This window comes from Diabrotica undecimpunctata, chromosome 1 (genome assembly GCF_040954645.1).
Source record: "Diabrotica undecimpunctata isolate CICGRU chromosome 1, icDiaUnde3, whole genome shotgun sequence".
Lineage (NCBI taxonomy): Eukaryota > Metazoa > Arthropoda > Insecta > Coleoptera > Chrysomelidae > Diabrotica > Diabrotica undecimpunctata.
Window position 1 is genome coordinate 170421158 of NC_092803.1, and position 16312 is coordinate 170437469.

Sequence of the window (16312 nt, forward strand, 5' to 3'; positions counted from 1 at the left end):
TATATATATATATATATATATATATATATATATATATATATATATATATATATGTATATATATATATATATATACATATATATATATATATATATATATATATATATATAAAAGTACAAGACTGCATTCCTTTTTATTTCGAATTCCACCATTGATCTACATGTGTTTTGATTTATTCTCGTCTCATCAGGAACACTTGTGGTAGTTCAAAGTGAAATGAGATGAGATGCAATGTATTTGGCCGTTATAGTAAAATAACATTCCTGAGTACGCTAGTAGTGAGCTCTATACGAAGCAACAAGAAGTCAGGACACTTTTCTTTGATAGCGAATTAGGTGAACCGCAAATCCTTGCTTACTGGAAGCTATTGGACATGTGGCTTGCAATAACCTTTTATTTCGACAATAGATCTACAGTTTACCGTTGAAAAACACTATCTTTTGTACTCTTTACGTAGAGAAGTAACGAAATTAATAAAATAGCTAAACAAACAATCAGATGTGTTAGTACCTTGCATGGCGTAAAAGCATAGATTCTCAAGTAGAACAATATATAAATCATTGAGAGTTTTGAGATGTGGTGCTATCGACAAATATTAGAAATAAGTTGGGTTGACCGAAATATTACTATGAAGGGACAAAAGATCCAAAGTAATACCTTAAAAAAGAGAAAATCGGAATACTTGGTCTATCCAACGCTAGAACAAAAATACACCTAATAAAAATAATCTGCATGTTAAATACAACGAGAAAATAGCCAAGCACAAAGATCCTGGAAAGCAAATAATGAGACAATGAAAAATTGAGAGTGACCAGATAATGCCAATAACCCTTTCTATCACTAGAGCCATGCCGAAGAACCCTCTAGATAACATTACACAGCTGGGCCATAAACGAAAATCTTTATGAGACCGTACAAAAAGTGCTCTACTCGTGACGTCCAGATGCATACGGACATTTTTGGGAGATACTTTAAGATTCTAAGGCTCGATAATACGGAAAGAGTCCCCCAGACCTCAATCGTTTTCATACCATAGGTATCTGGTATACCTAAGGTAGTCCTATGGCTAAAATCTGAGAAAATAAAATACTTATTAAATCAGACGAAAACTAAAAAGTCAACAACCTGAAGATGTTCAAATACTCGCCGAAATTGACAAAGTTAGACATTTTGGTTGAGTAAAGCAATAGCAATTGTCAATACCACAAAATCTTGTAATAAACAATAATTCATCTGTTTTCTATCTTGCACATACGGGTTGAACTCTATCCTCGATCCATTCAATTAAAACATCGTCAAAAATGTACGTATAGGGTTACCAAAAAATGTGGGAAGGTGAGAAAACGTGAGTAAAGAAATCGTGATGGGTAAATGTGGGTATATAAAGTCACGCGATAGTGGATTAATTGGCGATGTTCGTGTTCCTTGACTGACGCCATATATACCGTGGGAGGCGCCAATCATTAGCATCGCTTGATTTATTTTAGTTTTGATCATCGATAACTAACACAACAACATCTATTTTTATTGGGCTTAGATGATAAATTAATGAAAACATCGGTTTTATCTTAAAAAATAAACGAGTTAAAAAAAGGTATAGATACTTAGATACCCTATGACATATTTATGAAGGTTTCCTTGTATATAGAAGATTTTATTGCTTTTAGACAGTCCGGAAACCCTTTCATGAAATTTGGCTTTATTTACAGAATATTTTACGGAATAGGATTTTCGTATCTACAATTTTTAATCAGAAATAACAAAAATTTTAATGAATAATACTTTTATTTTGATTTTTCGATTTCCAATTCATTTTAAGAAGATTTACCTAGTGAAATTCGAATTGCCAAAATGAACGTATTTCTGTAAAAGATAAGATTCTTATAATAAGGTTTCAGAAGTTTACTTTCTAATAAATACAATTATTAAAAGACTAACTTTACTTTATAACTATAACATTCCTAACATTTACAATAGGAAATATTTCTCAGGACATAGCAGCAACCAGATTTTTGGCGAGTTTTTCCATTAATATAGACCCTATATTTAATTATTTCATTGTATCCACGCTGCTTTGGATCAAAAAAGGTATGTGGGTGCACGCTTTTTTGACTTAACTAAGGCTTTGACTCTATTGACATTAAAATTATACTGTATAAATTAGAAGCTCTTGGTTTTCGGGGTCATTTCTTAAACTGGTTAAGGTCATACTTACAACATCGTAAATTCCTAGTAAAAGTCGATAATAAACAGTCATCTGTTTTTAATCTTGATCAAAGTGTATCGCAAGGCTCCGTATTGGGACCCTTAATATTTCTTTTATATTTATCAATGATTTGATAAATTTTTTAACTGCAGATCATACAGTTCTCTATGCAGATGATTCAACAATTGTAGTTGACGCGTCAACTGAAGTTGAACTCATATCAAAAATGAACTTGGTAGCACAGGAATTTACAACCTGGTGTAAAAGGAACTCTTTAATGGCAAATGCAAAGAGAACTATTTGTATGCAGTTCTAATCGCGCTGTAAGCCATCCCATGATTATAAGATCACAGTTAGTTCTAAGGAAATACCTTTTAGTGATACAACAATATTTCTTGGTAGCATTCTAGAAAGTAATATGACATGATTATAAGATCACAGTTAGTTCTAAGGAAATACCTTTTAGTGATACAACAATATTTCTTGGTAGCATTCTAGAAAGTAATATGACATGGGATGAAAATGTTACTTAAGTCTGCAAAACAATGAATAAGGATTACTATGCGAACCGTCAGTTGAAAACTCTATTTAATACCAATCAATTGATAAGTGTGTACTATGCATTGGTTTATTCATATATGGCCTATAATGTTGTCTTGTGGAGAAACTCTAGGAACTCTTCTATAGTTTTTATAACTCAAAAGAGAATTTTTAGATTGATATTCAATATTGATAATAGACAATCATGTAAATATTTTATTGAACACAGACTGTTGACTTTCTATGCTTTATATATTTATAAGTGTATTATTCACGTCAAAACTAAATTTCAAAATTTTACCCTCAACTCTGACTTTCATAATTACCCGACAAGACATGGGAGGTTGATAAGCGTGTGTAAACACTCCACAACTCTTTTTAAAACTAGTCCTGATTTTGCAGGATCTAAATTTTACAAGTGTTTTCCACTTAATATGAGAAATGAAAATAATATTCAAAAATTCAAAAATAAATTAAAATCATGCTTGATCCAATTATGCGTTTACAACCTAAATGATTATTTTGACTTAATAAAAGACTACAGGGAATGAGGACCGACGGAGTTCAGAGACGCTCTATATTGCATATCTTTTTTATATTAATCTATATTTTGTTGATTATGTTTTATGTAATTGTCCTATATAACTTGTTGATTATGTTTTATGTAACTATATGACTTGTCCTATATCACAATGTAATCTCATTGGATTAATAAAGAATATTCTATTCTATTCTATCATGGTTGACCCGATCAAAGGCCTTGGAGAAATCAGTATAGTGTATGTACCCTACAGCCCCTCTCCAAGGCCTTCCTCAGGAATAATATCTATCCTGCTAAGCACTAGTAAAAACATAAGAAAATCTATACGTTTTTCGTTTTTTAATTAGGAATAATTTATGCGAAAAATACAATTTTTGAGGATGTTAAGGTAAAATCGTTAATTATTTACAACTTTTGTAAAAATTAACTTACACTCTTGTGATTGATCTTAAAGCGAGGGTCTATAGTGCTTAAAAAACTTTTAAAATTTTATCTTTATCCACCAATTAGAGTTAAAAGTTCTTCAAATTATTTATTGCAGTGTCACTTTTTGTAATTGATAACATATAAGGTATAAAATAATGAAGATATGGTAATTCTACGGGAACCTTATGAAAGATTTTTAATATGCAAGTTAAAAAAACATTTTTATAACCGAAAATCATTTTTTATTATAACTAAAAGATACAATTATGTTTAGTTTATTAACAATCTGAATAACTTCTAAATAACTTTTAAACAATTACTCGTACGACAAATTCGTCGAAATACTTTCTTAAATTTGAAGAGGTGACAATTTGGAACGAATTTAAAAAAAAGTTATTCTATGACGATAAGGTAAAAAGCAGATATTTTTTTTATTTCGCAACTAATTTTTATAATCATTAAGAAATATAATTAATCTCATTTTAAAGACAAAGCTTAAAGTCAATTCTATCCTCGTTTGGTAGTATGATAACTTTGTTCCTTAGCTGGTTACTTCAATTTTATTAATGCGTTTTCAATTTGTCTGTACATTTTACTATTTCCCTACAAATTGGTTATTTTTAGTCTTCTATCAATATGCTTAATGTTTTCTTCTTTCTGTTCTTTATGAATAATTTTGGGTCTCGTAGAAAAATTATTTAAAATATTTTCCTAGGTTTCTTTAATCCATTGCTGTACTGATTTTATTTTTTCTTTTACCTATCTTCAGGTAGTTGTACTAGAGACCTTTTTTTCTGTATATTATTATATGCTTGTATCACCGTAATTAGTTCTAATATCTCCTTTATCGTCTTTGTCTTGAATAGTTTCTTTTATTTGTTTTTTCCTTCTCTATAAATTCTCCCTTTACAGTTTCAAACCTGTTCTCCTCTATAAAGTTTTTGTCTTCTTTATTGGTTAATCTTAAAAATATTTTAACGTTTACTTATTATTTTCTATTAATTCCTTACATTTCGTATCAAATCACCCACTTTTTCTTTTTCCTTGAATGATGTCTTTGATGATTTTGATGTTTTTTTATTTGTATCAGTTTTCATTTGATTTATATACGTACATATTGTAAAAATTGGCCAATGTTGCTACTATCAATAATGTCGAAATCAAGTTTTTTACATGGGTAAAGTATTTCACACAATAATAAACACCTTATGATATATTTATTTTTCTGGATTCACACAGCAGACTCTATTTATATTTTGACAGTTTTATTTTTCTATGTTACACTAACGAAAATTTTATTGTTGCAGGATCTCGTGAAGCAGCTTTTACATACGCCATAAGCAGCGCAGGTGTAGCTTATGCAGTTACAGCGGCGTGCGCTAGGGGAAACATATCAGCATGTGGTTGTGATCCAGGACCGAAACCTAGGGAGCCAACGCCATCTGGATGGAAATGGGGTGGATGTAGTGTTGATATTAATTACGGAGTAAGGTTCGCTAGAAGGTTTTTAGATGCTAGAGAGCTAGAGGGAGACGCGAGAAGTTTGATGAACTTACATAATAATAAAGCTGGAAGGAAGGTAAGTCTTAAGGTAATTTAGTTGTTGTTTCTGATGTATGTACTTATAAATTTAAAGGATGTATTTTTTTACTTAAAAGTGACTTTCATTGGTACATATTTTTTGATAATAGGTATCTACAATTTCATTAAAAGTTATAACAATAATAATAATAATAATATTAGATATCATAGCAGAGTTTTTGGGAGGCGGTCCCCAGTCGTACAATCAGTTACAACCCAACAGCAACAACCAACAGGCCAAACAACACCGAGAACTCCACTCTCTGAAAAAATTGCGCTTACCTAAGCACGACGACCGACAGCGCACGTTCATAAATGAAAATATTTTGTGCTTCTGTTACGTGCTAAACCTTGGTCAAGAATCGATCGACTATTCTCTAACATACACACTGCAACACATACGCTATGGGTGTTTTTCTAGAGATATAGAAATGTAAGTTAGCAGCGGTTTTTTAACTGGATCAAGTGGTCAAGAGATTTATGTTTAGTTTATTGTGGCATTTCAGCATAATTCGACTTACGTCTGAACAAGGCTTTGAAATTGTGCAAATTCATTTTAAAAATCATTGTTTTATATATACACACCATTTTATAGTGAATATAATCGTCCAGCAGAGCAATTAATTCGATTAACCATGGAACGTTTTTGCACCACGGTTCTCTAAATGATAATACGCATCCACAATGACGTCATGCAGTAAATACAGAAGAAGTTGTTGCTGATGTCGAGCGTAGAATAGAGAAAGACCCGAATAAGTCTATCCGCCATCGTGCACAGCAGTTGGATATGTGTCCATCCACTTTATGGAAGACTTTATATCTTGGTTTGCGTGCTTAAAAAATTCAACTTCAGCAAGAACTAAAGCTACACGATCACCTAACACGGCGTACATTTGGTGAATGACCCAAAACGAGATTGCCGTTGATCCCGATTTTCATAAGCAGATTTTGTTTAGCGACGGAGTCCACTTTTGGTTGAATAGCTACATTAACAAACAAAACTACCATATTTGGAGTGAAGATAATCCTCACGTGTATGTTGAGAAACCATTATTTCCAGAAAAACTGACTGTTTGGTATGGTTTGTGGGTTGGTGGAATCATTGGTCCGTACTTTTTCAAAAACGATGGTGATAAGAACGTTGTTCAATATGGTAGTCAATGGTGACCGCTGTAGAGCTATGGTTACTGACAAGAGCTGACAGGAGCTGCGGCTTCAGAAGACGGCACAACGTGTCATACAGCTTGTCTTGCCACAATTAATTTATCGAAGAAAAGGTTTGGTAACCCCATAGTTTCACGTTTCGAATGCGTGAATTGGCCTCCAAGATCGTGCTATTTAATAGCATTAGACAATTTTCTACGAGGATATATATATATATATATATATATATATATATATATATATATATTGTTATGATTTATTTTATCCGCTAAAGATAAAATTAAAATTACTAAATAAACCATCTAAATAAATTTTCAAGATATCCTGGAGAGTTGTTATGCTATGTAAAAATACAAAATAATATTGGTTTGCTCTTAATATTTCAAAGTATAAAATATTATAAGTCAAATAATTCACCTAATAAACTATAAAAGATATTTCGAAGAAATGAAAGTCCATTATCTTTGGATTACCTGTAGTAAACAAAATTTAAAGATATGCATAAATTATTTTCTTTGTAAAATATATTTGAGTGAACGTAAATGAAATAATGGAACAATGGGAGAGTGTATTTTCCAAATAGGATAGGTACGCGGATACGGTGAATAAGACAATAGAATCGAAATATTTAAAATGTATAATTCTCCGTTAGTTTTTAAGAATTTGTAGAACCAATTATCATGTTAATAGTATTTAGGAAATTTATAATTGTAGGTAAAATTGTTTGTTTGTTATCTAAATGGTTGATGGAGATACGTATGACGAACTGTGATTGGAGGAGATAAAAAAAGGTGGGATAGCTATGTACGGATGAGAGTTTAGCTAGATTTTTGAGGGAGAAAAGATTATCAGTTGTTTTCCAAGGGTGCAAGGCGAACAGTCGTTGTTATTTGGCGGTTACCAAGTGATAGTAAGCATTAGAAGTGAATGTTTGTGAGTTTTCGTGGACTAAGTGTATCCTAACGGAAGCTGATCCAGTAAAATATTGTAAGTCATACTTTTCTACTTATATATTCCAAGAGTCACTGTTCAGGCCGAAACGAGAGATTCAGTTTATCGAGAGGAGAAGAGGCTAGCATTGTTTGAACGATACGTGCATCTGAAGGAGATCATTGAAGACGAGAGGCTCGCAATAATTTGTTGTAAGATTGCTGATTACCTAGGGAACTGCTAAGAATAGATAGTGTAGGCTACAAGGAACAAGGATTTGGACAACTCATCATCAGAGAGATAGTTTTTTTTACCATTCGTCAGTTTTTCCTTTATCAACAAAATTTTTTTTTAATTGCTTCAGAAAAGATAGAAATATTTATCAGGAGATATAGAACAATAATTTTGATTTGAAATTTTCATTTATATAGTATATAACATTAATTTTTAAAGGTTCACGTACGTAGACAAAAATTTTGATAATCCTTATATGAGATATTTTTGTTTAAGATATTTGAGTGTAAATTTTATTTCAATATATATAATTTTGTATCATATATGTTTATTATTCCGGTATCCCTCAGACCTTACCTATCATATGTAAAGCATAGATTTTGAAGCACGAATATAACCCTGAGATAAGAGAACTAAATAGTGTGATAAAATCATAATTGCATCATTTAAATAAGTTTAATTAATTAATTTATTAGCTAATTAATTGCTTGGCGCACCTCTGACTTATAATATCACATTAATATATATGGTAACTAGTCAACGCCGATAAGTCTGAAACAACAGATTACTTGGACGACAATACTCGCCGCATTATTGTCGATATACGGCCCAAATGAAATATCGAAAAATGAACCTCAAGATTAGACTTCGTCAAAGGGGACGTGGTGGTCATATGCCAGAAATCATATTTAAATTATGTTGCCAAAAGATTATCTTTTAAATAAAGTTAATTTTACGTCAATTAAAAAAACACACTCTTTAAAAGTTTACCTTGTTTTCTTCTCCCGACTCTGTTATTTTGTACATATTTCTTTAAATCAGGTCACCTTTTTTCTCCTTACTACTATTATATTAGCTTCAGGTATAAGCAGAGTTGAAATGTGTGGATTTTACTCATGGAATCCTTTCGAATGCTTTTATTTTCTTTAAAAAGTTGTAGTCTGAACACCTATCGAACTTTCTACTTCGTAAGCTTTATTTTTAATATTTAACTGCCTGTCGTACATATTACAAAATGATACTGTCCTTTTGTTCCTCTTTTTTTGGTCTTTGGGATCTGTGACTATTTTACCAGTAACATTTTTTAAAATCAACGGCTAACTAAACCTATCATACACCAAATCTATTACGAACCTAATCGAAACATCAAGAATAGTCAATAGAATAAACTTTTGATAGCCAGGGTCGTTCAGGGTGACTAAAGACAGACTAAGTAGACCACGGAATAATGCGTATTATTACCTGGGAAAAAAACAAAGGTAACTTAAAGCTAGATCTAAGCTAAAGTTGTAATTTTCGGCGTCTGCCTTTTTTATAAGTGAATTATAACAATTGAAGGTTAAAAGAATATATACGAAATAATCCCTTTAAGATCATACTTTTTTTTATGCTTTCAATGTATATTGAACAGAATCGGAGAAGTGGACATATACAATCCAAAAAAAAACTCTCTTTTTATTTTTATATATATCTCGATAATGCACAAAAAGGTGACGTTTCAAAACTAAAGAACTACAGACCTATTAGTATACTCACTACATACAAACTATTTATGAAGATAATAACAAAGTGGCTTGTGAACAAACTAGAAAGTTACCAACCTTGCAAACAGGCTGGGTTTCGCTCCAGACACGAAACAGTTGATCATCTTCAAGTTATCTAAACGCTAATAGACAACAAACCTGTCTTTCTTATATTCGTAGACTATGAAAAGGCGTTTATTACTATAGATCATCATAAAATGTTTCGAGTATTGGATGACTCCCACATTGACTAACGATATATTGCCTTAAATGAGAGTATCTACGAAACTGGTACAGTTTGTATCCGACTTCATAAAGATACCAAAAAGTTCCGAATAGAACATTGAATAAGACAGACTGATACCATCTTCCTGAAAATGTTTACAGCTCTACTCGAACATATTATGTTCTCAAGCGAATGGAATGAGAGGATAATCTGAAAATTACCATAAATGGAGAGGATCTTAACCACCTAAGATTTGACGATGGCACCCTTTTAATAAGTTGATAAAACTACAAAAATGCTGGAAATGCCCTATGAAGCGTCAAAAACAATTGGTCTTAAAATTAACATCTCAAGTACAAAATTTATGACAACGATAAAATTCATGGTAGTTGCATGTCGGGAAGTTCGGGAAGCCTTTTGCCGTATATCTAAAAAAAAAACGGAAGATAAACATCGGTTAGATTGGCTATCGTCTATTTTTTATCTAAACATTCTAAAGTTAAGCAGGACATCTTGAATTTAACAATGCACAGTTAAGACTAAAGTTAGGTTAAATAACTTCCTTTTTTTTGTCTCACTTCTCTTCCATTTTTCTGTTGTTTTCACTCGTTTTCTAGCAGTTTCACCAATACTTTTTTTTACTGGTCGTACACTTACATCCATTATTTTTGTACTTTATTACCTTAAATATAAAAAAAAAACGACAATAACTTAAAAAGTGTACTTCGCTCGTGTGTAACCAATTCATAATAAACTAAGCCGAAAGGCGAACACTACAGCTAACAAACAGCCTAGGTGGCACGTGACCGTAACCCTCCAGTCTCATAGACTGAAAGAGAGAACGTGAGTTCTGCAAGTTAATAGGGCAGAGAGTGTTAGTTTTGGGATAACAAAGCGAATTGTATTCATTAATTTGTTCAAGAGACTTAGTTCTGCTCTCTTAAATTTTGAAAAATTGGTTATTTCAATGTGAAGAATACGAAACAACTAAAAATATATTTTTGTCAAAAAGTGGAGAATGTGACTTTTGTATCTATACCCTTCATATCATAGACCATCAAATAAACCTACATCAGCAATTACACATTGGAGTGCCAACAATAGAAGAGATGTCAAAAGGGCGATATTACAACCATTTTCGCTGTGCGAATTTTTATTTTGTAAGCAGTTGTAGAAATTTATTAAATTGCAGAGGCAAGGATAGTCTGAATACATTGCTAGTATGTCAGATAATGAGTACACGAGGAGATTTGACATTCTCAAGCCCAGAGGGCAAAAGAAGTAGAGGACGACTGAGTCGAAGATAAATTGATAATGTACACGAGAATCTTAAGATTCTTAGGGTCGGAAGATGGAGGGAACTTAATACGAATCGACAGGAGTGGCGACTTGTCTGCGAGCAGGCCAATATTCACGAAGGATTGTAGAGTCAATAATTACGATGATAATGATTGTTATTCTAATAGCTTTGTTTAAATTTATTACTTTCTCATTTTACAACTTTTGGTGCTATCTCTTCATCTCCTTCATCTTTACAATTTACTTTTATAATTCTTAGCTTATTATTAAAATAAATTCTAAAAGTTCCAGAATAGATTAATTCCAGATAAACATATTATCAAATGCCCATCGAATATTAAATGTATTTATAACAACCATTTTTTAGTGTTTTATGGTATTAAATTATAGTGAGCGAAACCCTTCTAAAAAATATGCACATCGTTGGTGAGCAGCAGGTAGTTTCGATAAATACATAAAATTAACTTAACTTCCAGAGTGATTTCTGATCTGCCTGACGTTTGTGCCTCCGAGGCACTCAATTAAGTAATTTCTATGTGAAAAATTAACAAGTCGGGCGTCTTATTTACAAAATTGTGCTTAAATAAATTAGCATCAAGAATTTTATACTTGTGTCTACAGTAAAATCAGGGTCGGATTTATTTTGATTTTCTATATCAACACAATTTGTTTATTTCCTTTCTAATATTAATATGGGAATATTTAATTAGATTTCAAATTCTTTTTCTTCTTATTCTTCTTCTACCTACTTATTAGTCAATTTTGACTGTTTTACCAACCGAATAGAACAGAACAACTTAGAACGAGATCCTACAGCATACACAAATAATAATACGAGGAAAACAACAATACCATACATAAAAGAATTATCAGAAAAACTGAAAAAGATAGAAAATAAATCCAAAATTTCAACAACAAATCCATTGACATCTATTTTATCTCAAACTAAACCTAACAATGAACAAGAAAGAACAAAGAATTGTATTTATAAAATACCTTATGAATGCGATTAGTTTTATTTAGGTAAAACATCAAGTCCATTAAAATAGTAGAATAAGTGAACATCAATCTTATATTAAAAATAGAGAATTTGATAGATCTCAAATATGTTAACACGCTTGGGAAAATGAACAATGGGACGATTCAAGTACTAAAAGAAACAGATGGTAAAAAGAGAAAAATCAATGAAGCGGCTCTAATTATGCTAAATGAGACCAATTGTGTCGCAAATTTCTCGGCAGAATGCGGTAGGATCTGGTTACCCATATTAAAAGAGGAAGTTATAAAAAGGAAAATACCACTAGGAGTAAGTCAGTAACATATCGAGAATACATTACGTTTTTTAAATCAGAATTTGTTGTTTAAGAGTAAACTAAATGTAAGTCAAAATACTTACCATATCAGGATAGTATTATGAGGTTTTTTTCCTGATTTTTTCCTCATGATTTACTATGAAATCACTAACTGCAGAATTTTACTGTCATCATGACATGTTTTTGTCTTTCTAAAGAAAAATCACACGCTATGATTTTTTCTGACGGATATTCTCTGGGGAAAGTTGATTTCATGTAAACGAATGAACGATCTAAAAATAAAGTCGTCCCAGAAACGCAACTCAGCAATATAATTTTAAAGTCGTCTACTTTAAAATGTATAATATATGTCTGAATTGTCAATATAAATGAGTCAGATGAAATTAAATTATTAGAAGAATTTTTCACTAAGTAACAGAAAAACAAAATTTGTTTAATTTACTAATGTTTGTATTTTGAGAACGATTTCCGAAGTGGAAATTGAAACGTCAATAAACTTATTTAAACTTTAATTGTGGCTTATTTCCATTAAAACAGTAATTAATTAAGACGCTACATGAAAATGCCTTCAGAACAACATTATCTACAGGTTCGGGATCATCTTCAAATTCGGGGACGACTTCATCTTTACTTGAGTTTTTAGAAAGTTCATAATCGCTACTATCATTACCATCCTCGCCAAATATTTGGTCAAATTCTGAATCACTTAGATTTGCGAAGCACTCAATTTCATTTTGAGTCAGTGGTCTTTTCTTATCCATATTGAGTTCTTGATAATTTAGTTATAACAATTATATAACAAAACATTAAAGAAAGACGTAAATGTTATGCACTCGACAATTTCTGAGATACAACTGCTACATGACTGGTCTTTTGGCTTTGCCAGTGCCATTAACTTAGGAAAAAAAAAGAGATACTAGTGACGCATATGGACCGTAATCTTGGATTCAGATTTAGCGAAGCGACAGGTCAAAATGTGTCAGTAAGTGTCTGCGTGCGAATGAACTCGTAGTTGGTTTCCTTGATGAGATTTCTGTTTACAGAAGCCAACTAGGAGATAACTCGTGTAAGACTTTTTTAAATACATTTTTATGCTTTAGGATTAATTAAAAAGGGAGATTCACTTTGTAACACAGATTTTTAATTAAAAAAAAATCGACTCTCATACAAATTTCCGTATTATATTATGTTACAATACAAAATCGAAATATTAAAACCGAGCCGAGATATCGCAAGTTAAATATGAGATTTAATTCGAATTATAAAATCATTTTTAATCTTTTTCCATGAAATTTTTTTTCTTGTACTCCAATAAAAAAATATATTTAAAAAAGTTATTCAGATTTGTATTACAAACATTTTTATTTTTTAGGCTGTAAAAATGAATCTCATAGTCGAATGTAAATGTCACGGTGTCTCCGGAAGCTGCACCATGAAGACATGCTGGAAGACACTTCTAACGTTCCGACAAATAGGCGACTTGTTAATGAAGAAATATTATCGAGCCAGATCGGTAGCGGCGAGTTCCGGACAACGTCTGCATGGTCCAAGAAACGTCGATTCTCCGAGGAGAGCCAGAAGACAGCAGCAACACTTAGTGCTGACTAAGGGAAAGGTACCAGTTAAGAAAATGCCAAAGATGTCTGAGTTAGTATTTTTACAAATGTCTCCCAATTATTGCGAGCGGGACCTGGCCGCAGGATCATTAGGTACTGTGGGCAGACAGTGTAATCGAACCTCCAGAGGTAATTAAAATTGATTAATTAAATTTCTTCTTTTTCTGAGCACCATCTCTTTTAAGGTCGACCAATATTCGTGGCAAATTCGTATCTATCGTAGTTTGATGAAATTTTCATTTTTTTATATTTCCGTCTTTTTTGGACCATATTTTAAAGTTTTATATCAATTTTAATATCTTTTAAGATTTAATTAAATTATCATGATAAAATGTTGAAAAGCAAATAGATCGATAACTACGTGATCTGAATAGCTTAAAATTATCCTTCATACGTACTGAATGTACTGTTCTGAGCAATATGTACCTCTTTGAGAGTATGTCAAAATTAACGACTCGTATCAATTCGTAAATTATGTAAAAAATCTTATGCAAGGATTATCTTCTTAAGAATGAACACCAATCAAAATCGGAAGTACTGAAACCAATATTATTGAAATCTACTCCATTCTTTTTAAGTTTGGTAAATTTAATATTTGTATTTCATTTCGTATTTGTCTCAACACAGATTATAAACTCTTTTGAAACGTTTTCGCCAAAATACGGAAGACTTTTTGAGGTTTTTGTAACTTAAGTCTTACATTATACCACCGAACCAAAGCAAAGCCCTACAGTCTACATACAAAAATTTCCCGTCACCAAAAAAAGCAAAAACGGTTTTATCAGCAGGTCAGATATGTCAACTGTGTTTTGCTATTTTTATAGAATCTGTGCATAGGCTTTAAGTTATCGTTTCATTCATCTTATTTGTCCGATTTGATACCAAGCGATTATAATTTGATCCAAAACCTTAAAAAATAGCTCTAATGTTAGATCTTTTTGTCAAAAGCCAGGCGAAAAGCCTGGCCTTAAACACATCTACGCGATGACGACGCGATGGCGTTCACAATAGCGACCGCGATTCGACTCGTCTAAAACAAACAAGTGAACCTGCACATACTGGTCGCGACCAGCTGGCGATCAAAGGAATTTTTCGAGCGTTCTGAATGCAGCAGTTTACGTTTATCGCTGGTGGCGTCGATGCAAATAAAAATTGGTATCGAAAAACTTATTGAAATGGTAAGAAATATGATATATTGTTCGACCTGTTCCTCTCAGTTTATAAGAACGTACGTATTAAAAATAAAATCGTTATGTAGCATAAACTGGTTTGCTAACATTTGTTTGTTGTTTGGTGATTTTTTATCTGATCTAAAATTTCATCAAAACTTTCAATATTCGTTCTAAAATATGTATGGAAAGGGTTCTCATCTCTGCGAAGTTTTGCCTTAAAATAAAATACCTACGCGTACCTTTTATCAAATTTTTGCAATGATTCTTCTTCTTCGCCATCGCCATTATGGACGCGAACGCGATCGTGGAGGCTTAGATGTGTTCTCCGCTTCAGCAACAAGGAATACGTAAATAAATAACACAAATAGCAGAGCTCACACTTGAAGGATGTGGCAATAGTTTACTGCTATATTGACGCAAACTTCACCCATATAGCTGATGGTTAGCGGAGGAATATTCTCTGCAGTATCTATTCGTCAATTTCTCGCTGATATACCTCATGTTGATGACGTTTTTAACTGAAACAATATTGAAAAAGTTTGGAGGATATCTATTTCCGATATTGTATAATTTTTTTGTGTTTTTCAATAGGATCGAATATGTAATCAATCATTTAACTCATTAAACATAATTCTAAATTCTAAAATAAATAAAAACCACTATTGATTTTATTGATATTAATTATAATTATTTAAATTGTTCTAGGGACCGATGGTTGTGATCTAATGTGCTGCGGAAGAGGCTATAACACTCACCAGTACACAAAGACCTTTCAATGTAGGTGCAAGTTTCACTGGTGTTGTAAAGTGGAGTGCGATACGTGTAGCGAAAGAACTGAAGAATATACGTGTAAATAGAAACAGCGCTGTTTAATTTTTGTATTAAAATAACTTAATAAATTATTTAATTTATAATCCACGGAATAAATAAACTGGAACAATAGGAAAGGTTACAAAATTCCATATTAATGTTTCATCAAAAAATTTAAAATACATATATAATGGCAAATATAAAAGTAGTATCAGTTTTCTCTTTAAGATCATTATTTTTATTCTGGATATCTCATGACCTTTTGCTTCTGTAATTATACAAAGGGTATATATAAAAAAGTAGGTTTATAAATTAAACTCATATTGTAGGACTAAAAATAGCTCGACTAAAAGTTTTCTTAATCCAAATATTCAAAACCAAGTTAACTTTCTTGAAACTCTTTAAAATTTTGTAATGAAATATGAACGAAATATTTTTTATCTACAGGGTTCCCAAATTGGTATATTTGGCAGGGTATACCGAAAACTAGAGGAGATAGAAAAAAAGTAGTTAAAATGTCATTTCTTTTTTCGTTAAAGTAACTTTTGCCCAATCAAATCATCAACAGCTCCCCACATTAGTGAGATACAGAATGATTATTAAAAAATGTCGAAAACAACAGGGTTAAATATCTTCTTTATTAGGAAAATTTTTAAAAAACTTATAAAAAATGTTTAAGAAACTTTTGATAGATATATTATGGGACAGTTCAGTGACGTACAGTTTTTGGG

At 31.7% G+C, this 16312-nt stretch overlaps 1 protein-coding gene across 1 annotated transcript in view; it reads left to right on the forward strand.

Moving 5' to 3' along the window:
• The window catches only part of Wnt2 (Wnt oncogene analog 2), a 287566-nt gene extending 271494 nt beyond the window's left edge, over positions 1-16072 (forward strand). Inside the window, exons 3-5 of the mRNA XM_072520525.1 lie at positions 5021-5292; positions 13356-13728; positions 15477-16072. Coding sequence (XP_072376626.1) covers positions 5021-5292; positions 13356-13728; positions 15477-15628 — 797 coding nt within the window. The 3' untranslated portion in view covers positions 15629-16072. The remainder of the gene's footprint in view (positions 1-5020; positions 5293-13355; positions 13729-15476) is intronic.
• The last annotated feature ends 240 nt before the right edge of the window (positions 16073-16312 follow it).